Source organism: Phodopus roborovskii, unplaced genomic scaffold, assembly GCF_943737965.1.
Source record: "Phodopus roborovskii unplaced genomic scaffold, PHOROB, whole genome shotgun sequence".
Classification (NCBI taxonomy): Eukaryota; Metazoa; Chordata; class Mammalia; order Rodentia; family Cricetidae; genus Phodopus; species Phodopus roborovskii.
In genome coordinates this window covers 11815514-11837456 of record NW_026126567.1, presented here as the reverse complement: position 1 = coordinate 11837456, position 21943 = coordinate 11815514, and the positions used below count along the sequence as shown (strand labels likewise).

At 44.2% G+C, this 21943-nt stretch overlaps 2 protein-coding genes across 2 annotated transcripts in view; one reads left to right on the top strand and one right to left on the bottom strand.

The window, feature by feature from the left end:
* Positions 1–825: 825 nt before the first annotated feature.
* Positions 826–18964, top strand: Sqle (squalene epoxidase). The gene is made up of 11 exons (XM_051202640.1): positions 826–1440; positions 3232–3484; positions 9559–9739; positions 11500–11596; positions 12327–12440; positions 12517–12688; positions 14244–14339; positions 15624–15766; positions 16134–16230; positions 17633–17720; positions 18519–18964. Exons 1-11 carry the CDS (start codon positions 1153–1155, stop codon positions 18709–18711), a joined length of 1722 nt encoding a protein of 573 aa, XP_051058597.1. The 5' UTR covers positions 826–1152; the 3' UTR covers positions 18712–18964.
* Positions 18965–20001: 1037 nt separating this feature from the next.
* Washc5 (WASH complex subunit 5) overlaps positions 20002–21943 on the bottom strand; it is a 36365-nt gene continuing 34423 nt past the window's right edge. Inside the window, exon 28 of the mRNA XM_051202648.1 lies at positions 20002–20378. Within this exon, the coding sequence (XP_051058605.1) occupies positions 20322–20378 (57 nt within the window). The 3' untranslated portion in view covers positions 20002–20321. The remainder of the gene's footprint in view (positions 20379–21943) is intronic.

The following is a 21943-nucleotide window of genomic DNA, read 5'->3' as shown; positions in this document are numbered from 1 at the left end:
GTGCTCACACGGCTGCCTCTCTGAGCTCAGCTACGCTCGCTCGGGCTGCGTGTGCACGGTCACCGGACCTTCCCCGAGAGCCAGCTCCACCCTCAGCAGGTGAGACCCGAAGCCCCCGCGGGAGCCGAGCCGAGCAGGCACCGCCCCGTCCGCCCACCGGGCGGGCGCCCACCCCACGCACCCGCCCCGCACCACGCAAAATCGCCCTAGCGCCTCTGCGACTGGCGCCGCGCGGAACGAGCCGCCTGCCATTGGCCGAGCGCTCCATAGCGCCATCTCGGCCTACCGCGCGGCGCGCGCTCTCATTGGCCCGGGGAGGCGTGGGAGGCGGGGTCTGCTCGCGGGGCGGTGCCGGCTCGGAGCCACGCCCCCTGGTCCCTCGGCTGGGCCGAGCCCGCCCGGTGGCTGAAGCGCGTGGGGCCGGGCCGCGGGCTAGCGGGGCGCGCGGCGGTTACTCTGGTTACTGTCCCGGCTGCGAGGGATGCTGGGGGCCTCGCCGAGCTCTGACGGACGGACGCTCTCCAGACACAGCCATTCACCCTCCAGGAAGGCGAGTGGCTCTCGGGCAGGTTCCGGGCCGTGACTTCTGGGCTTGCGCGGGAGAGGGCTCCGAGGAGAGCTGCGCTGCCCCGCTGCAGCCGCGCTTCGGGACGCCGGGCCATTTTTGTGTTGGAGGAGGCTGCCGGGCAGTGTCGCAGCGTTCCCAGCACCCTGATACTTCCCACCGAGTGAGCCCCAGCTGCTGCTGCTGCTGACAAAAGACCGTTTGCAGCCCGTCGACCGGACATCGAAGTATACAGCAACACTCGCACCCCTCAGTCCAGTAGGGAGAGGGAAAGAGACCCGTGAGTCATTTCTTGGCTGGATGAAGAAGGGTCTAATCAGGAGCTGCAGGAAGGCTTTAAATGCTGCTTTTTAAGTCCTGGACAATTTGAAGATTACGTTTGCACTTTCAATGATTTCAAAAATTGATCTCATCTGACTCGTGATCCTGAAACTATTGACAGGAAGGAGTCGGGCCAGTGTCCCGGGCCCCTTTTGAGAACTATTTAATCACCAAAATCCTTCCGAGGAAAACAAGACCACCCTCCCAAAACAAAACAAAACAACCCCAAATCCTCAGCCTTGGCCACCAAAGAAGCCTTTTGAGCCATGTGGACTTTTCTTGGCATCGCAACCTTCACCTATTTTTATAAGAAATGCGGGGATGTCACCCTGGCCAACAAGGAGCTCCTGCTGTGCGTGCTGGTGTTCCTGTCGCTGGGCCTGGTGCTCTCCTACCGCTGCCGCCATCGAAACGCGGGCCTCCTCGGTCGCCAGCAGAGCGGCTCCCAGTTCGCTGCCTTCTCGGATATTCTCTCAGCTTTACCTCTTATTGGCTTCTTCTGGGCCAAGTCACCCCCTGAATCAGAAAAGAAAGAGGAGCCGGAGTCCAATAAGGTAGGCAGATTCCACAGTGGGCAGATGAATGACATCTTATTTTAAACTTAAGATCGAGGTCACTCAAGTTTCATTAAAAGGCAAGGAAGTGACATCTTAGGTGTCGTTATTCTCATTTAGTTGATTTTTTTTTTTTTAAGTTCTGGATTGCGCTAAGGTCCTTGATTTAGGACGATTAAGAGCGTTTGTTTCTTTTAGTGTTGCCTGATCCTTAGTAAGGGCTTGGGTATTGATTTGATAGGAGATGTCAGCGTTTGGTTTGTGGGGAGAGAATCAGTGTGGCTTTTATGTAAAACACTGGATATGGGTGACATTTGTACCCTGAGAAGAAAGAATTGTGTGGCAGGTAAGACCACTTGTAAAAGTGACAGCTGACTGAGCGGGCAAAGTGTCAGAACAGTTTGAAAAGCAATGCCAATGCTCACCACTTACAAGATGTGGGAGACCCTTCCTTCTGCGACTCACTGAAGCAGTGAATGAACCTGTGCAGTCAGGTCCTAAGGCCATAATAACTGAATGATGGTCCAGTGTCAGAGGCTGACATTATTACTGCCACCGAAAGATGGAGGCCGGTGGGGGAAGATGAGAGGGGGTATAGTACAAGCCAGATCGTGTAGGGGCCTATTGGCCATGGATATTTGAACTTTCCCCTCAAGAGCACAGGAAAGACTTAAGAGTGAGAGTAACAACGCTTGATTTTTAAAAATAATAATAATAATAATAAAATAATGATAACAATAGCAGGGATATTGCTATGAGGCAGTCGCAGGGCTCCCAGCCTGGCATAGATGGTGACGAGACTGAATGAGTTTCCCACAAAGCAATGCAGACTCCAGATGTGTTTTAAGTTGTCATGTCCAGAGCACAGGTGAGCACTGTTGATAGAAGAAAGGGACTTGGCTCTGAGGTTTGGCTCTGCCACTTCTGGCTGTGACACTTTGAGAATGGTTTGAGTTCCTGAATCAGTTTCCTGTTCTGTTAGGTGTGTCACCACCTTCACTTGTAGACAGGGAGTTAAGTGATTTCCTATTTGCAGAATGCCTGGTGCATAACCGTCTGATCCGTAACTAGCTATCGCCACAAATGTAGGGTTGGAATAATCTGTTAGGACTATTCAGTGCCATGGTGACTGCGGGTTAGGGGTGAGGCTTGTTTCTCAAGGTGCAAGCTCTGCCTTTTGTATTTTAGAGGACTCCCCTTGGGGTTGAGTCCTCCTTCAGGTGGCCCGGGTACTGTCACTGTCACTGTGCTGTGTAGAGAGTTTGTGAGGTAGGAAAACTAGACTGTCAGCTAGCAAGCTGGTTTCATTTTGTGACTGCTCCAGGCTAATTGCCTTACCTGGAAACGAGGTAGCTGCTGGAGTGTGTTGAGTGCACTGGTGCATACTTAAACATGGGAAGTCAGAAGCTGTGAGAACCACACCTGTAGATGCTCAGTTTGTACTTGTAGAACATTTGTCCTAGGCTGTGTCTTTGAATCTCATTATAGACGTTTATAGTATCTGACCTGATGTGGATTTCTAAGTATGTCCATGTAACAACACTTTCTAATTAGTCTGTCCAGAAAAAAGAATATATGTTTAATTTTATTGGGATATATACATTTCTGTTTAGCCAGTATTTTGATACTAGTTTTTATATTTGGTCTGGATTTAAAAACATACCATTGATTTGGTCTAATAATGTTTGGGGTCTACTGTTTGCTCAAGATTTAGGAGTCCAGTAGTTTATGTGATAGGAATATGACTTAAGTCAGCAGATTTGAAAGCATAATATTCTTTTTGTTAAACAGTGCAGAAAAGAAACCAATATTTCAGAAACAACACTGACAGGAGCAGCTACCTCAGTAACAGCATCTTCTCTGAATGCTCCGGAAGTTATCATCGTGGGATCAGGTGTCCTTGGGTCAGCTTTGGCAACGGTTCTTTCCAGAGATGGACGAAAAGTGACGGTAATCGAGAGAGATTTAAAAGAGCCTGACAGAATTGTTGGCGAGCTTCTGCAGCCTGGTGGTTATCATGTCCTTAAAGAGCTGGGTCTCGGAGGTACGTTCACCTGACTTTCAGGAGTTAGGTGTGCAAATAAGTGACCTTTTCTTCAGACTGTTCTGCTTTCCTTCCCTCCCTATGAACTTTCTGTTTGCTAAGAGCTTCATGTGGGAATAATACAGCAAAGGAGAAAGGAAATATTTAATAGCATGGAAAGAAGAGGCTACCCAGACACACTGAGATAATGAAACGTCTAAAGTGTAACATCAGAAACGAAGACATTACATTTAACTAAGCAGAGCTCTCATTCATAGAGTCAGAAACGAAGACATTATATTTAACTAAGCAGAGCTCTCATTCATAGAGTAGAGTGGAGTTTTTAAGTCAGGTCTTTGATCTAAGGCTGATACATTGACTCGGCCAGTGCCCTCTAACTAAGTACTTGTTAAGTTCATTGGGGAAGTGTTTATTTACTGCTGTCTTGGACTGAGGTGTTACACAGGTGCACTGATGATCAAGACAGGTGCTCTAGAGAAGTAGAGCACAAAAGACACTCAGCTGTAAGGGAAGAAGCCACTCGCCTGGAGGGTGTAGAAGGGGGATGTGTTGGCTCAGGGCCTTGGTTCTGGAGCTACAGTGCCTGGGTTTGAGTATCAGCTCTGGCTTTTAAGAGCGGTATGGCCTTGCCTGGAAACTTACTTTAAACCAAGTCTTGCATAGCCTTCTGTGCATGGTTTGTTCTCCATTTATAAGAAGGGCATTTGAAAACCCTCTGCTTCACATACTATGAAGATTAGGTGAATCTGGACATGTGGACCATTGAGGACAATACTTGGTGCATCATAGGCGCCATGTTCCTGTCTACTGTTTTGTTTAGGAAGCTGAAAAGGACGCAAGTGTAGACAGCTGTGGGTGATGGAGGAAGAAGATGACTTGACCTGAAGATTGAAGAGGGAGGCAGAAGCTGGATCATGTAGGGCTTGATAAGCAGTGGGGCAGGAATATGACATATTGTTTTGTGCCTAACACAATGGTTCAGCTCTTCAGCATCTACTCACTTGACATAGCACTGTGTACGTAATACCTGTTATACTGTGGCTCAGTGTAGCCATACATATTTCATTCTGACTGAGATGGCCTCCCCCTGTCTTTTTGGTCGTAGGGCTCAATCTCAGCCCCGGCACTTGCTAAATACATATCTTACCACTGAGCTACATCTCTACTTCTGAAATTTCTTCTGTGTTTCTTTTTAAAAATTCTTATTACGGCTTTACCAGTTAAAATGACAATTCAGGCTGGATGGTGGTGGCACACACCTTTAATCCCAGCAGCTGGGAGGCAGAGGCATTCGGATCTCTGTTGTTAGTTTGAGGCCAGCCTATAGGTCTATAGAACAAGTTCTAGGACAGGCTACAAAGCTACACAGAGAAACCCTGTTTCAAAAAAAACAAAACAAAACAAACAAACAGATGACAATTCAGAATTCACTTTACAGTTCATTGGGTTGCACATTGCCATTTATCTACAATGGTGTTGGAAAAAAACCATAGGTGCAGTATGAAGGATAGAATATAAGGCTGTAGAAGCACCACACACCTTTCATCACAACACTTGGGAGGAATAAGCAGGTAGCTGTGTCTCTGAGTTCAAGGCCAGTCTGATCTATATAGAGTGTTCTAGGACAACCATGGATACATAGAAAGACCTTGTCTCAAAACAAACAAAACACACACAAAAAAAACCCCAGACCCGAAAGAATAGACTATAAGATTGTGATGGTGGGGTAGCAAGGGTCAGGTTAGGAGTCTGGGGGAACTCATTGCTGAGCCCAAGTTAAAGATGGTATTGGTTTAACAGACAAGCTGGTTGGTAGCAAATTATAAAGGAAAGTGGACACATGATAAAGTTAAGAGATACAGGTCATCCACATATACGCTCTCTCTCTCTCTCTCTCTCTCTCTCTCTCTCTCTCACACACACACACACGTGTTTCCTGATTAAATGCTAGGCGAGATGAGTGAAGGGCAGTCACCATTGGACTTGGCAGTCTGTGGTAGTGACAAGAAAACCTAAGCTGAAATGAGAGGGAAACTTTAGAATTTGAGAGGAGGAAACTTCTTTTTTGTCTTCCTTTGAGGTTGGAGATTGGACCCAGGGACTTGTGCATACCAACCAAGCACCCTACCCCAGAAAACAGGCTCCCTGGCCCATAGAAAACTATTTCTTATGAGATTTTAAAACTTAAGAAAAAGTTATTATTTTATAGGTTTGAGTATTTTGCCTATAGTTATTCTGTGTATCACGCATGTGCCTGGTGCCCAAGGAGGCCAGAAGAGGTTGTTGGATCCTCTGGAACTGGAGTTACTCTTGGTTTCTGAGCACTGAACTATGGTCCTCTGGAAGAGTAGCCAGTGCCATTTCTGGAGACACTAATTTAATGGCAGAAAACAGTTTGGATAAAATTATCTAGGCATATGAGGCTAGTGGAGGTGTATGTGATACAGGAGTACTCTTCTGTGGTAATGTGTGATAGAGGAGGGGAGGCCAGTGCTGTGGCTGAGAGTCAGATATGTTTTTTTAAGGTAATGAATATACTGAGTTCCATAACTTTATTGTCAACCATCACACCATCCCTATAAACACACAATTGTTGTATGTCAGTGACAAGTATAAGAACAAACACAAGTTTCTCCCTGAAGTGTCAACCCTGTTATAACAGGGATGTTACATCCAAGAGAAAGCTGGAAACGGAGCGCTCAGCGCACTGTTGCCTGGAGCCAGACTTTGATGAGTGTACAAGCTGGCTGAGAATGACCCTTCAACAGATACTTTTAAAACATTGACAGGTAGGTTTTGTTCTGCTCTCTGAGACTACATCTTAGTGGATGTTAGGGAGAGAGTACGAGAGGACACTACAGTTTTTAAAAGTAGATAAAATATGTGAAGATTATAGGGACTAGAGAAAAATCAGAAAGGCTGGGATAGCAAGTTGGGGGTGAGTTTAGTTTTTGATTGTGAGACGTTACCTTTGAGTAAAGAACTGAAGGAGGAGATTAAGGCTTGGGGATACCAGGAGAATATGAACCCCAGGCCCTGCTTTTGCCTTCTGGGAAGAGCTGTGAAGCCTGCTGTCAGCCTTCGTGTTGTGAGTGGAGGAAAGTCAGTTAGAGAAAGCAGCAGATAGTAGTGACGGGCTCGACCTATGGGTTTGTGTTGTTTACTATAAAAGTCTGTTTTGTTTTGTTTTCTTTGAAGGGAAGCCACTGGAAACTCAAGGAGCTATGAAGGCCCACATTTTAAAAGTGCGATCAAGAGTATTATCTGAAACTATATTCCAAGAAAGTGAGAGACCAATGGAGTGCTAAGGCCAGAAACTAGGTTATCCGGAAGCTATTGCGCAGTCAGTCACTCAGGGCTGACAACTTAGGACACAGTCACAGTAGTAGAGGTGTGTGACCCTCACTGGGAATTTATTTTGCAGGAAGATTGAGTAGAACCTCCTGATGAATCAGATGTTAGGTTGAGAAAGGGAAGGGCCATAGAACTTACGTAAGGTTAACTGTTGTCGAGAAGTCCAGGACTGAGCTGTGGGACATGCATAGACCAGTGAGGTGACTGGGAGCCAAAGCTGGGCACAAAAGCAGCCACACAGAGGAAAGCGAAAACTCCATGCTCTTGAACAAAACAGAAACATGGCTTTACAAAGAAGGAAGGTTCCATGGCTGTCCTTGTAGGCTCCTTAAGGGGTCACCTTGCACTTCAAGCAGATGTGTCAATATCCAGAAGCAGGATTTTGTTAACCTTGTATTTGAACTTTAGCCAATCGGAAATGATTTTGAACTAAAGACTAGACCCTTATTTTGTAGATCTAGCCTTAGGAAACAGCTACATGTTTGTGGCTACAAGTCCCACTGGATTCTTTTTCTTTTTAAGATTTGTCAGTGTGTGTGTGTGTGTGTATGTGTGTGTGTGTGTGTGTGTGTGTCTGTCTGTCTGTCTGTCTGTCTGCATACATGCATGCATGTATGCATGTGAGTGCAGGTGCCTGTGGAGGGGCTGGAGTTACAGGTGGTTGGTATCATCTGATGTAGTTATTGGGAATTGAGCTTGGGTCCTTTGGAAGAGCAAAGCATACTCTTAACCACTGAGCCATCCCTTCAGCCTTCCAGTGTACTGAGAACAGCCTTCCAAGTATTTATCCAATTATTTATTGGGGGTTGCTATCCCCAATAAGAGTCCTTTAAACATTAACTATGTTTACTCCCTCTCAGGTTTGATGAGCTTTGTGTGATAGGATTACTTAGAATGGTTATATTGCAGATAAAGGCTTTCTAACAAAATATCAAGTGGTCCATCCTGGATTGTGGATTTTTAATTAGTGAACTGATTGGCAAGTAGATTGTATTTAATATCCATAAATCTTGTAACTTATGCACCATAATTTAAGTTTGGTATACCTATACCATGTCTTAGTATCTAATACTCAGTACCCTCAATTTTATTTTCTTTAGGGTTATCTTGGGGTTTGTTAGACCCTCCACCCCACCCTTTTTTTTTTTTATTTTGGTATATAATTTAGAGTCAGATTTTTTAAGCTTTATAGAAAAACAGCATTTCTAAGATTATTATAAAAAAGCATTGGATACATGGTTCAATTTTGAGAAAACCGACATTTTTCAGATTGAGACTTCTTATCCAGGAAAGTGCTGTATTCTGCATATACTTAAAACTTTTACGTATTTAAAGCTTGCTATGTCTCCTATGATTTTTGATAACATTATAGAACTCTAGTTTAACTTTTGGCTTTCGTTTTTTGATGTTGGCTTTCTTGAGCTAGAAGTTGAGAGCTTTGTGTGAAGAAGTCAGAACACAAAACTCTGTTTGGGTTTCTTTCTTTTGTTTCTTTGGGGACAAGGGGTCAAGGTATGTCGCTGAGGCTAGCCTGGAATTTACAGTGTAGACCAGGCTGATCTAAGAGATCTGCCTGCCTCTGTGCTGGGATTGAAGGCGTTCACCACTATGTCAGGTCTGGGTTTCCCTTGCGTGACTTCCCTTCTAACTACAATGGTGGCTCACTTCCATGATGGGACAGTTGTGTGTTGTCCTCAGAGGACCTGGGTTTGGCTCCCAGAGCTCACATGATGTCTGACAACCATCTGTAACTACACTTCCAGGGGATCAGATACCCTCTGGACTCCACAGGCGCCAGACATGCAACGTAGACACATACATACATGTAGCTAAACACTCATACACATAAAATAAAAAAATTGAAATGTTAAAACATGAATTTATATTGATTCTGGGACAAACCTTGAAAAACTTTAGTCCCCAATTCTGAAGTTTCAGGCACATGCCTACAGGCCAGACTTAATTCTGATTTGTTCATTGATTATATATTTCTTTGGATGAACCATTGCTATACTTTTTGCTCATTACTTTGTGCATATTAATACTTTTAGTAAGTAAATTTTGTGCATAAATAGTAATCTTTGTTTTTTACTTGATATTTTCCCTAAAATATTTTTAATTGTCATTAAGTTTTAAATTTCCAATTGGTTCTTTAAAGTTTCTTTTTTTTAACCATTTCTTATACTGCCTTAAATGTAAAAAAGCCAAGGATGTTTTGCTTTCTGGTTTAGTTTTACTAAAATTACTCTGTAATTTAGCTTGAATCAATTTTCATATCCAGTAGAAACCATCAGCATTTAGGGACTATCCATTCTATTTGGATGGGGAAGTCTACTTTTCATATACTGGCCCTTTATGTATAAACTGGGACCTTTAGAAATAGTTTAATGCTACTTAATTTTGTCTTTGCTCTCCCTCCTTCCTCCCTGACCTGCTAGCTGTTCTACACTGGGACACGTGTTAAGAAGGGCCGACTGTGTTCTGTGTCTTTGGGATTCACCCATGAGAGAATTGTGACTTAGTGTGTTTCAGGTTGCTCTTCTGGCTTGTCCCTGAGGTGAAGACGTTTGTAATAGTTGTGTCAGTCGTTCAGCTCTGTAGCTGGTCTTACGGCTTTGTAAGGCTGAGCCTTACTTTCAGTGTCCGTATCTGTTTCTGGGTACCTCTCTCGGTAATCTGAGCGTATTACTGAAGTTGTTTGAACTGAACTTTTTTTGCAGATACAGTGGAGGGTTTTAATGCCCATCTGATACACGGCTACATAGTTCATGATTATGAAAGCAGATCTGAAGTGCAGATTCCCTACCCGGTGTCAGAAAACAACCAAGTGCAGAACGGAGTTGCTTTCCACCATGGCAAGTTCATCATGAGTCTCCGCAAAGCAGCTATGGCAGAGCCCAAGTAAGACCCCGGCTTTAGACGCTGGTGTTAAAGAGCAGACCCAGGCCCTGGCATGATGGCTGAGTGCTCGAGGGTGCTTTCTGTTCGTGTAGAGGGCTGGAGTTTGGGTCCCAGCACCCATGTCAGGTGGCTCACAACCACCAGTAGCCCCACATTCAGAGGGTCTCATGCCCTCTTCTGCCTTCCTCAGGCATCCATGCACATGCTCACATATGTGTGCATGTATGTGCACATGCGTGTGTGAGGACATACACACAAATAAAAATATAATATACCTTTTTTACAAGTGAGATTTCATCGGTGTTCATGAAAATTTTTGGCATGGCCTAGGTATGATAAAATAATCCATAATTAAGATATGTTCAGTGCCTTTGTAAAGACTGTTAAGAGAATTTTCCTTTAAGTAAAAATGAAGTGATTATTACTTGATTGGAATCTAGAGGATGGTGTAAGTCCTATAACTAAGGCATATGTGTGCCCATTTGAGTCCGTTTGTGGTTATAATACCTTTTCTTGAAACAACAGAGGATGGTAAGAAATCCCTGTTCCCCTTCCCCCGAGAACCTGGTCTGACAGGACTGGCTGCATGTCTCGATTATTAACTTGTATTTGCCTGTCATCTTAATGCTAATTACGGAAGTTCTAAATATGAGAGCACTCATGAGGTTGGCACAGGCCTGTGTGTTGACAAAGTGAAGAGGTCAGTGGCCTTTTCCTTAGGGCTGACATGCTCAGAGTGTTCATTGCGTAAAAGTGGGAAATGCTTCAAACAGGAAAGTGATGATCTTTCTGACAGATATAATTAGTTTTAAAATTTGCCATGTGCCATTTTATTTTTTAAAAATATGTAATTCTTTGAGAATTTCATACATGTGTACAATGTATTTTGTTCCTTACTGTGTGTGATTCCTCCCAGACTTACCCCGTCATGTCTTTAATAATTCACTGAGTGCAAGTTGTACTACTTACTGTCTTTTGAATATGAGACTGTCCATCAGAGGAGCATGGTCAACCTAACAGATAGCACATCCCTGAAGAAAGCCAGCTGCCTGTTCCCACTGCTTCTGTGGGCTGGGGGCTTGTGAGCCCCTCCTCTGTCCATGCTGGAACGTAGACTGGCTTGATCTTGTGCAGGCAGACACACTACTGTGAGTTCCGAGAGAGTGGTCCCATTGTGCCCAGAAGACACTGTTTTGCTTCTGTCCTCCCCAGCCTGTGGCTCTTACATTCTCTCTGCCCCCTAGGGCAGGGGTGTGATATAGATGTCCCATTTGTGACTGAGCATGCCACAGATGCTCACTGTCTGCACTTTGACCAGTTGTGAGCTGCATTAACCACTGTCAACAGCACAAAGAAATCTCTGATGAGCTCTGTGAACCTAGAGGGCATTTCAGTACCGTGTCCACATAGCAAATATAATTATTTTTAGTAATTCTTCCCTTTTATGTCTGACTGTGTTTGAGTATCAAGTTTCTCTATTCTTTTCTTAACAAATGATTACAAACATGATACAACTTTAAAAATACTTTTAAAATGATTACATTTGTAATATGTGTTTGTTGTCCATTACAAAGTGAAAAACCACATGTAATTCTAAATGTGCTGGTGGCTTTCTGCTTTGTGCACTTTTTACTACATATACGCGAGCACATGTGTCCCATTCCTATGAGGGCAAGAGTTCGAGGGTAAAGACTATGTCATAGCTGTGGGAAATTGCTTAAGCGGGCTCCTCTAGCAATGTGTTTCTGTCCCTCCTCTAGTGTGAAGTTTATAGAAGGGGTTGTGCTTCAGTTACTAGAGGAAGATGGTGCTGTGGTAGGCGTACAGTACAAGGACAAGGAGACTGCAGACACCAAGGTGAGGTCTAGGAAATGTCATCTCTTGCTCAGAGATGCTTTCCCTACCCCTTTAAAATTCTGTATTATTTTCTGTGTGTGTGAGTGAGTGCGTATGTGTGTGTAGGTCAGAGGACCACTGTGCAGTGTGTTCTCTTCTTCCACTTTATGAGGGTGCCCGGGATGGAGCTGTGTGTACAGTATTGCTACTGTACGTGTTGTTATAGTCAGAATAGGAAAATGCTGACAGCAAGTAACAGTAGTTTCTGGTTTATGTTAATGTTGGTCTGTTAATGAGAGAGGCAAAGGGCCCTTCTAGACTGTTTTACAGGGCCATCCCTTCCTAGAAGCTGGGCTCTGATAAGGTTACCAGGCTCTCTCTGCTCACAGTGTAGTAAAATCGATACACATTATCATGTGTGTAAAAGTGCTTCTTCTGTCTAGCTGCTCATTAAGCAGCCCCACGTGAAGGTAAGTAATTTTATAATGAAGTCTGTGATGAGCTTCAGTCTTCCTGGCCCACAGTGCCTTGAAGTTCTTCCTTATGTCCATCGTGGTGGAGAGTTGATCGTTTTGGTGGCAGAGCTGCAAAGGGAGATGCCCCCCCCCCCCCCCCCCCCCAGGGACTCAAGGCTTCATTCTCTTACATTCACTGGAGCTTTGGTGCCTTTTGTAAGGACACGATTTAAATATTTAAATGCATTCAGATGTTTTCCTGTAAGCATTTGCCCGGTGTTCTTCCTCTGTTTCAGGAGCTCCGTGCCCCGCTGACCGTTGTTGCCGACGGGCTTTTCTCCAAGTTCAGGAAGAGCCTCATCTCCAATAAAGTTTCTGTTTCATCTCATTTTGTTGGTTTCCTTATGAAGGTATGGAGGAGTGTAATTGTAGAAAATAAAATCAGCCTGAAATTTCAAAGTTCTTAAGATTTTTTTTCTTCTTCAGAATGCACCGCAGTTTAAAGCCAATTTTGCGGAGCTTGTTCTCCTCAATCCGAGTCCAGTTCTCATCTACCAGATTTCAGCCAGTGAAACTCGGGTACTTGTTGATATTCGTGGGGAAATGCCGAGGAACTTGAGAGAGTACATGGCTGAACAGATTTACCCCCAAATACCTGGTAAGAAAGGTTTTCGCCTTCACCGTAATCTGCAGTCTAAAGACAGCCTCACGAAAGCCTCTTTCCAGTCCCCTGAGAGCAGTGTCTAAAGGAGGCCCAGAGGTGAACACAGCTGTTCGTGGGATGTCGGAATATGTGGATGGTAAAAGCTAAATTAGCTGGCTAAATAGGCTTTTTCCTGTCTCCTCCCATCTCTCTGTTCTGTTCAGCAGTGTGTGTCATTTACGTCTGCTTCTTTTAGATTCCTTCGAGTAAATAGTGTACATAAAGCTGACTTGGAAGGTCCAGCCCCAGTCAGCACCAGGGTATGTGAGAAAATCCACAAATGCAGCGATAGCTTAGGAAAAGTTCTTACCTATCTAATAGACCCCTTTTTTTTCTTTTTTAACCTGGGGGGGGATAAATAAACAGATGTTTTCTGATGACAGCATTCTTATTTCATCCTGAAAAAGTCCTCCCTGGAAAACCGCTCTTGCTCTATTCAGCAGCTTCTCCCTGACTAGTTCTGTGCCTCTGTTCTCCATCTCTGCTCTGCCTCCCTCCATTGCTCCAGGGCTGCCTCTTCTCTCGCCCTCTTCTGTTGCTTTCCCAGCCAGACTCTGGACAGTTAGAAGATACAGTTTTAGGGTCCGACCCCGTCTCAAAACCCAAGATAAGTCACATAGTTTCTCTCAAGTAGGAATGTCACATTGACTGGCCAGTGACCAAGTGGCCTAGCACGTAGCTCCGAGTGGTGAGGGGTCCCTGACAGTAAGTAAACAGTTGGCTGAACCTTGAGCCGGAGACAGGGACTACGTGCAAAAAGCCAACTGCTTAGACAGTTATGTCTAATCGAGTTACTTCTATTCTGTCCTTGAATTTAGCAACAACAACACCTGGGAAAATGATCTCATGTATTTGTCTCTAGGGGCAACCAGATAATGTCTCCAGGGGCAACCAGCCTGCTTTGAATTTACTCTGAAGTCTAAAGTTAGCTTGTGTGTAAAAGGCTGCCTTTGACTGAGAATCCTATGTCAATCTGAGCAGTGTAAAACATCCTAGTATTGTATTCAGCATAACACGGATAGTAGAAATTACCCTTCCGACATCTCCAGCTATAGGCGTGCCCGCCCAGTAGATGGAGTATTTTCACGAGATAAACACACAGACAGTGGGAATGTACCCAGAGCTGTGATTAGGGAAGAAATGAATGACTCATGGGAGAAATTACAGACAGGAGCCACCAGTTTCTACAGCCACTGACCCCACAGCCTTGCCTAGTGGGGCTCCCGCATCAGGAATCGTGTGTCTGATGGCATGACCTGCTGAACAGTAATTGTCACCTGCTGTATACTCCCACGGCAGCTCTCAGCACTTAGTCTCATTTCTTACTGGATTATCCAATTGCTTACTGGATAATGTTATTAATTAAGTAGGAAATTGGTTTATTGCAAGGAACTGTGTGCAGCCACAATGCGTACACAGGTAAGTACTCTTATGCTGATAGGAAGATGTGTGCTAATTTGAAACTGAAATGCTCAGAACCACTGATTTGGTCGGATGGGTCTGATTGCAGAGCACCTGAAGGAACCATTTCTGGAGGCCTCTCAGAACGCTCGTCTGCGGACCATGCCAGCAAGCTTCCTTCCTCCTTCCCCAGTGAACAAACGAGGTATCTCTTAGCATTATTTCATAATGCTGCCATTACTTCAAATCACACGTGATTAGATTTGTGGTTGGGCAATACCATGAAGCCGAGGGTTGGTGACCTTGGAGTAGTAAGTTCACAGGGCAGGGAGAGCAGGAGAAGGAGCATCCGTTACCTTAACATGTCCCCAACATCAAGATTTTATGATGTAGTTATTGACTCAGGCTTCGTGGAAGGGGCCATGCATCATTGAGAGGACAACAAGAGGGTTCAAGGTTGCCCCTTGACCCGGAAAAGACTAGTTTCCTAGGAGGAGGGGCATGAGGATGAGTTCACAGCGGTATGGATAACAGTTCCCATAGAACTCCATTGCTGGTACCACATCTAAGGCTGGGAGGGAGGTTCTGAAGTGGAAGGGTGGTTAGGGTGGACGTTGCTTGATGTAAAGCTGCACTGGTCTGGAAGGTGGACAGTGACAGGAGGGACTAAGAGGTAATGGACCCCGCAAAGCCCCGGGAGGCTGATTATGCTGGATTTCTAGGAACTCAAGTAGATTCCTGTAATTGGCGTTTTGGGCAGGTGTCACAGTGGTTGCTAGCTGGGGTATAGTTGTGTTTTCAGTTTCTATTTTCAAGGTTTATTATTTACTGTTTGGAGATTGGCTTGAAAGTTGCTATGTAGACCAGTCCAGTCACAAACTCACGAGACCCACCGGTTTCTGCGTCCTGAGCGCCGGGTTGAAGTTGTGCAACACCAAGCCTGGCTAAGGATTTATTTTTATTTTTACTTTCATGTGCTTGCTGGAAGAGAGCATCGGGGTCCATGGAGCTGGAGCTACAGATGGACAATCCCCTGTGGGTGCTGGGAACCGAACAGGTCCTCTGCAAGAGTAGCAAGCACTCTTACCTGCTAAGCCATGTCTCCAGTGCCCGATCTCCCCCCTTCTTTTTTTTTTTTCCTCAAGGAAAGGTCTTATAAAGCCCAGACTAAAACTATGGCTGAGGACGACCTTGAACTCTGGTCTTCTGTCTTGCCTCTACTTCCCAAGAACAGATGATAGGCACACACCGTATGTCAGCCAGGATATTAGGATATAATAGTTTATATCCTAAATAGACAGCAGAACTTAATTTTTTTTTTTTTTTTTTTTAATTTTGGCAGCAGTTTTGTTGAGATACAGATTGTTCAGAAAGCAAATGTAATTATTCATTCTGGGGATATTTTAGCTCATGTCAATTGTAAGTTCAATAGCACTAACTTTTTTGTCTCAGCATTGTCCGGGATTTCATGGTCTTACTTCTTCCACAGGGGTTCTTCTTCTGGGAGATGCATATAACCTGAGGCATCCCCTCACTGGTGGAGGGATGACAGTTGCTTTAAAAGATGTGAAATTATGGAGAAAATTGTTAAAAGGCATCCCTGACCTTTATGACGACGCTGCTGTTTTCCAGGTAAGACTGGAGTTTTCCTCCCTGTGAATGGCTCACAGTACACTTCTGCGCAGGGGCAAGAGAAATGGGAGCTTGGTGGGATCCCAGCTCGGAAGCAGGACGCTTCACAATGCTTTGTCTTGTTCAGGTATAATAGCCTGACTTGCACACTGAACCTTCAGTTTGTATGTTTTAGTGTATGTTACACCCAGTTGGTTCAGGCCACTGCTCAGATCTATGAGCTGAGCTCAGTAGCCTATGACACACAGCTCTGACAATGATCAGCCCGGGGACAGATATCACATCTCCTCAAGAGACTGTAAACATTAGCTTATGCTTTTCTTCCTCTTTAACTGTGTAAAATAATAACGACAGCTTTCATTTTTAGGCCAAGAAGTCATTCTATTGGTCGAGAAAAAGGACCCACTCCTTTGTTGTGAACGTGCTGGCCCAGGCTCTGTATGAGTTGTTTTCTGCTACAGACGGTAAGTGTGCAGGTGTTTTTAAGCGGACATTACTGCTCTGTACAGATTTTTATGTTTCCTTAGGTAAGGGGCTCAGCTTTTGTGTTGGTAGTAGTTAGTCCATAATCACAGTTCACCCAACTCCACCAACTGCCAGTTTGATGGTCCCTTTTGGTGTCTGAGCATCACGTATCTACTTCGTTTGGAGGTGGTTGACTTTCTTTAGAGAACACCCCTATCAGTATCTCAGTAATGCATCCATTCAGTTCCTGTGTCCAGATTAGTGTATGTCTACCCTCACATGGTAAATGCTGGCAGAAGGCCTTTCTGGCCGGGTGTGGAAAAGCAGTGCCTTTTTCCTTCTTATGCTAGGCTGGTTTGAATTTCTTTTCAAGTGTTTAGGCTATGAACAGGCACTTCAAACTGAGGGTGGGGCTTCTTTGCTGCTACAGTGCACACGTGTCATTGGAAATAGCCACATGCTTTGTTTTGAGGTAGAGAGGTTGGCCACTCTGTCAATAGGTTGAACATTCCTAATAATGAAAATTTGAAATTCTGAGCTAGGCGTGGTATCACGTGCCTGCTCTCCTAGCCCCCAGGAGGCTGAGGCAGGAGATCTGGAATATCAACCTGAGCTACATAATAAGATTGGATCTCAAGACAAATGACACTGACCTCACACTGTCTCAACACAGTGACTGGCATTTGCACCCCCCCACATCTGCATCACACTCAGAATAACTAAATAAATAGCATCTAGAGTGAGATGCTTTAAGCCCCTTGCTTGAGTTTCCTCATGCCCATCAGAAGAGGAGATGGCTACAGCCACCCAGCGCTTCCGGTTAAAAGAAACGGCCCATCCACTGATTTGCAAGGCAGGTCTGCTGAACTGGAGTGCAAGTCAAAGTGGCTGCTTGGGCAAATGAGAGGACAAGAGTGTGAGTTTTTAGTTTGTCTAAGCTCTTAGATTCTTACATATCAAAGCTGCCAACAATGTTGCAAAGTTAGTGACAGATCAGGGGAGGAAAGAACTCTGTGAACAAAAGTTTACCATATTTCATCCTTAAAAAAAAAAAATCATGTAAAGAAAAACCTAGCCAGATGGTAGTGGTTCAAGGCCAGCCTGGTCTACAAAGCTACACAGAGAAACTCTGTCTCAAAAAACAAAACAAAAAACAGAACAAATTATCATACATAATTTAAAAGTAATTCATAAGACCTAAGTATTAGCAGAATTAAAAGAAATATTATCGTATAATTATTAACACTTATAACATTAGTTTGGGAATGCAAAAGAACCCGATTATTGAATTCTAGGACTTTTAAGAAATTGTCAATGTTTGGCACTTTTATATCTTCATTATTTTTCTGACATAATGACTAATACTCCAAGCTAAATAATAATTTCTACATTTTATTTTAGATTCTTTGCATCAGCTCCGAAAAGCTTGCTTTCTTTATTTTAAACTTGGTGGAGAATGCGTGACAGGTCCAGTTGGGCTGCTTTCTGTGTAAGTTCTAACAGCAGAAGGGAGGAAACACTCAGTTTGTCAATCTTTATCCCATGAACACTTGGTTCCATCTGTTACCCAGGGAGCTGTCTCTGTGGGTAGAGTGCTTGCTGCAAAAGCTTGGCATCATTAGTGCGATCCCTAGACCCACGAGGAAGAATGGACTCTATGAAGTTGTCCTCTGACCTCTAGAGTGTGCTATTATAGGGTGTGTCCCCCACCACCCCCATCATCGCAGCATCAAGTTATGAACAAAGGGTCAGCACTGTGCTGTCCTCCAGGGATAGACAGACAGTGGATTAGAAATGGAACAAGGTGCCTAAGCCCTCTGAGTACAACTGAAGTGTGGTTTTCACCTGTGGTGTCTTCACATCTGATCTCCAGGAGACATTAACCTTACTGGCTTGACATTCAGTAGTTTTGCTAGTGCAGATAGCCTTGGGAAGTCTGAGAAGTGAAATTCTTCAAGGCACCTCTTACTGATCTGTAATCAGAGCATCAGTATTGATGTCCAACCCAGACCACAGCAGGCTATTTTGTGCTTCATTTTGGATCTTAAGACTAGAGAAAAAAACAGCTGAAAAAGAATGACTCAAGGGTGAGGCTGGCCATTGGCTTCTCAAAGGGGTTTTTCTAAGCAGATTTTTATAATATGTTGTAAAAATTCATTCTTGCTATCAGATGCAGATAAGTGAGCTTGCTAAGTCCTCAAATGTAGCGTGCATTAAGCTTTTATTGATGACACATAATTAGGACCTTGGCGGATCATTTTAACAGTATATTTCTTTTCCATTACAGATTGTCTCCTCACCCTCTAGTGTTGATTCGACACTTCTTTGCCGTTGCGATCTATGCCACGTATTTCTGCTTTAAATCAGAGCCGTGGGCTACAAAACCCCGAGCCTTTTTCAGTAGTGGTGCTGTATTGTACAAAGCGTGTTCTATAATATTTCCTCTCATCTATTCAGAAATGAAGTATCTGGTTCATTGAAGGGAAACCACTTGGAAGAGGATGTATATAGCCTAGAACTGTCTGATCTCTACAGTAGAGACTCAAGGACCAAGCTGTGTATAAGCATGTAAATAATGCCTTAATTTGCAATTGAGAATGAAGGGTCAAATGAGCTAGGTGTTTAAAAGAATGATTCTTTCCACAAATTAGTGCTAACACTGAAGTCTTCTTTTGATTTCAGTATTTGGGGTGATTCACTGGGCCATGCAAATAAAATGAAGGGTGAACTCTGGTCTTTGTTCTCGTCGTTGTAGACTTCTTTACATCGCTTCGTGGTCATAGAGATGATAGCCCAAGTGGGGCAGAAAGTGCAGTTATTAAGCCTGTTCTATTTATTTATTATTTGTTGTGTGTGTGTGCATGTATTTGGGCATACATGGGCGTGGTGCACATGTCATGTGGAGCTCTGAGGTTGTCTTCCTTAATCCATCTTCACCGTATGGATATTTGAGGCAGGTCTCTTGCTCAACCTGGAGCTCTAGGCAATGGGTACCACCAACTACAGGTTCAGGCAGACTCTTATCCTGTCTCATCCAAGTTATCCTGGTAGAATGACAGCTCCCTTCCAGAGGCATTTTCTCTTTTCTTTTTTCCTTCCCTTCCCTTCCCTTCCCTTCCCTTCCCTTCCCTTCCCTTCCCTTCCCTTCCCTTCCCTCCCCTCCCCTCCCCTCCCCTCCCCTCCCCTCCCTTCCCTTCCCTTCCCTTCCCCTCCCTTCCCTTCCCCCTCGCCCCTTCCCCTTCCCTTGCTTTTCTTTTCTTCAAGACAGGGTTTCTCTCTCTATTGCTTTGGAGCCTGTCCTGGAACTAGCTCTGTGGACCAGGCTGGCCTTGAACTCACAGAGATCTGCCTTCCTCTGCCTCCCAAGTGCTGGGTTTAAAGGTGTGTGCCACCAACGCCCAGCCAGAGGCATTTTCATGTAGAAACAAGTTAGGATTTTGAGTCTTAAAAGTTTATCACTAACTCTTTATAACCCCCTCCCCCGATGCCCCTACTACCTCCCAAATAAGGAAAAAGAGCATCTTATGGATAGCAGCCTGGTTGTCTGGCAGACAGCAGAGCCCAGAAGAGCAGCTGGCATAGGGAATGCTACAGGAGCTGGGGGAGCTCCCTGTTGTCTGGGACCAGGTGGTGGAAACATGAATCGAGTTTACTACTGGGCTGCCAGTGCTCCTTACAGGCCTGCCTACCCACCACCCCCAGCCACCTGTCACCTTCCAGGTAGGGTTTCTATCAGGGTGAGTGTCAATTCTCAATCACAGACAACTCAGTACTGGCAATATTATTTTACTGAAGATCTGGAGTTGCACAAATAGTTCTTTAGAATATAAAACTGAATGGATTCCTCCATCACAGTTGCAGTTAGAAGAGGCAGGTATAAAACAGTTCTGCTTCTACATGATGCAAATTCCATATAATACCATGATTTAAACAATATATCAGAGCCGAGAGTCTTCTCCCTTAGAGTGGCTGATTCCCATGGTGGAGGGAAAAATGACGTTGCATGAATAGTCAAATTTCATTCCCAAATTCATTTTAGTTACAGGAAGATAAATAATGAGGCTAGTCCTGTCACCGAAGCAGAAGTTAGTCACAGGACTGTTCGGAACTCATCGAAAATGAAGTTAGGCACATGTGCCTCAGCCACCTGGAATATTAAGCAGAACTAAATTATTCAGAGTAGCAGCTGAACAAATTCACAACTTTACAAATGAAAGTTCAAGAAGTGAAAGTGTCTGTTGGAATTAGGTGAAGCGCTGGCATGAGCGTGTAAACCAGGAGAAAGCCCTTTCATGGCTGGTGTCTTAGTGCCCCCTTAGTGTGCAGCACTCATATGAGACTTGAGGGCAGGCCTGCTGCCTCCAAACCGCAGGCTTGGCCACTTTGATCTAGGAATACACATCTCAGAGGCAGTAAGGAGAAACCTGAGGCCAGAGGGGGAGAATAGGAAGGTCTGGAGGGGCCTGCAGTCCTTAACTGTCTTTAGTAGAAAGAAGCAAGGAGGCTGGAGTGGGGGATGGAAATCTCTGTGAGTCGGAGAGGAGTTTGAAAACATTGCTGAATTCGTGTGTGTGTGTGTGTGTGTCTAGCACAAAGATCCTGAGATAGTAAAACCAATGACTACATTTGTATTCTGGCTGTGGTGATGGCCCTCACCTTTAATCTCAGCACTCGGGAGGCGGAGGCAGAGATCTGAGGTCAAGGCCAGCCCAGGGCCGTTACACAGAGAAACCCTGTCTCAAAAACCAAAACCAATCAAACAAAAACTGTGTTCTTAAAATCCAAATTCACTCAAAATTAGGATCATGTAAAATTTTAAGCATAGAGATTTTATTAAAGATATTTTGATAGAGGGTTAAGCATGAGGTTAGAAGGTTTAAAAAAAAAAAAAAAAAGGTGCCAGGAGCTTGTCCTGTCATGTTACCTTCTACTCTCATGGACACTTGCACACATATGTACTGTGTGTGTGTTAATCTTTAGCAGGTAGTTCCTAGTAGCAGAATTTCTGGGACTAGGTTAAACATCTTCAAAATTTAAAAAGATGGATAAAGCTCAAAGGCTGGGGTTGCTATATTCCCATTCACATCAGGGAGATAAACTCTTCCAACACAGAGCCCGACATTTCCCAGTTGGTTTGCACCTTGGACTTAAGTAAGGTCGAGCCTTTTCCAAATGTTTACCCTAAGAACTGCCTGTTAATACCCTTTATCCATCTCTCTACTGAACAGGTCATCTTTACTGAGCTGAATGAGAACACAGATCAATAAATGTCCACTTTTTGATTTACAGGTATTAATACCTATTTCATCTTTTTTAAAAAAAGAGGTTTCTGACAGAATTTAATCAGATATTAATTAGAGACTGAATCTGAATCTACCTTTCCACTTTCTCCTTTGTGTGTTATGGTGAAGTTGTGTTGGCATATTTCATCTAAATGCCAGCTAACTTACCTGCTTCACAACTAACTCACTGTCTGCCATTGATTTTAAGTACACGGGTGTCATTTTGAGCCCACACCATGAGTCACCTGCCCCAGTGCCACCATATGGCTATGGTCTGTTTCTTTTCTGATATGAGGTATCATTTTGTCCGAGCCAATGCACAGACTTTGTCCACTGGTCCTGCTAGTCTACCAGAACCACACTACTCTCATTTTTGCAGTTTTATTTGTTAACATTAACATATTCTATGTAAGAATGCTTTTCCAAAGTC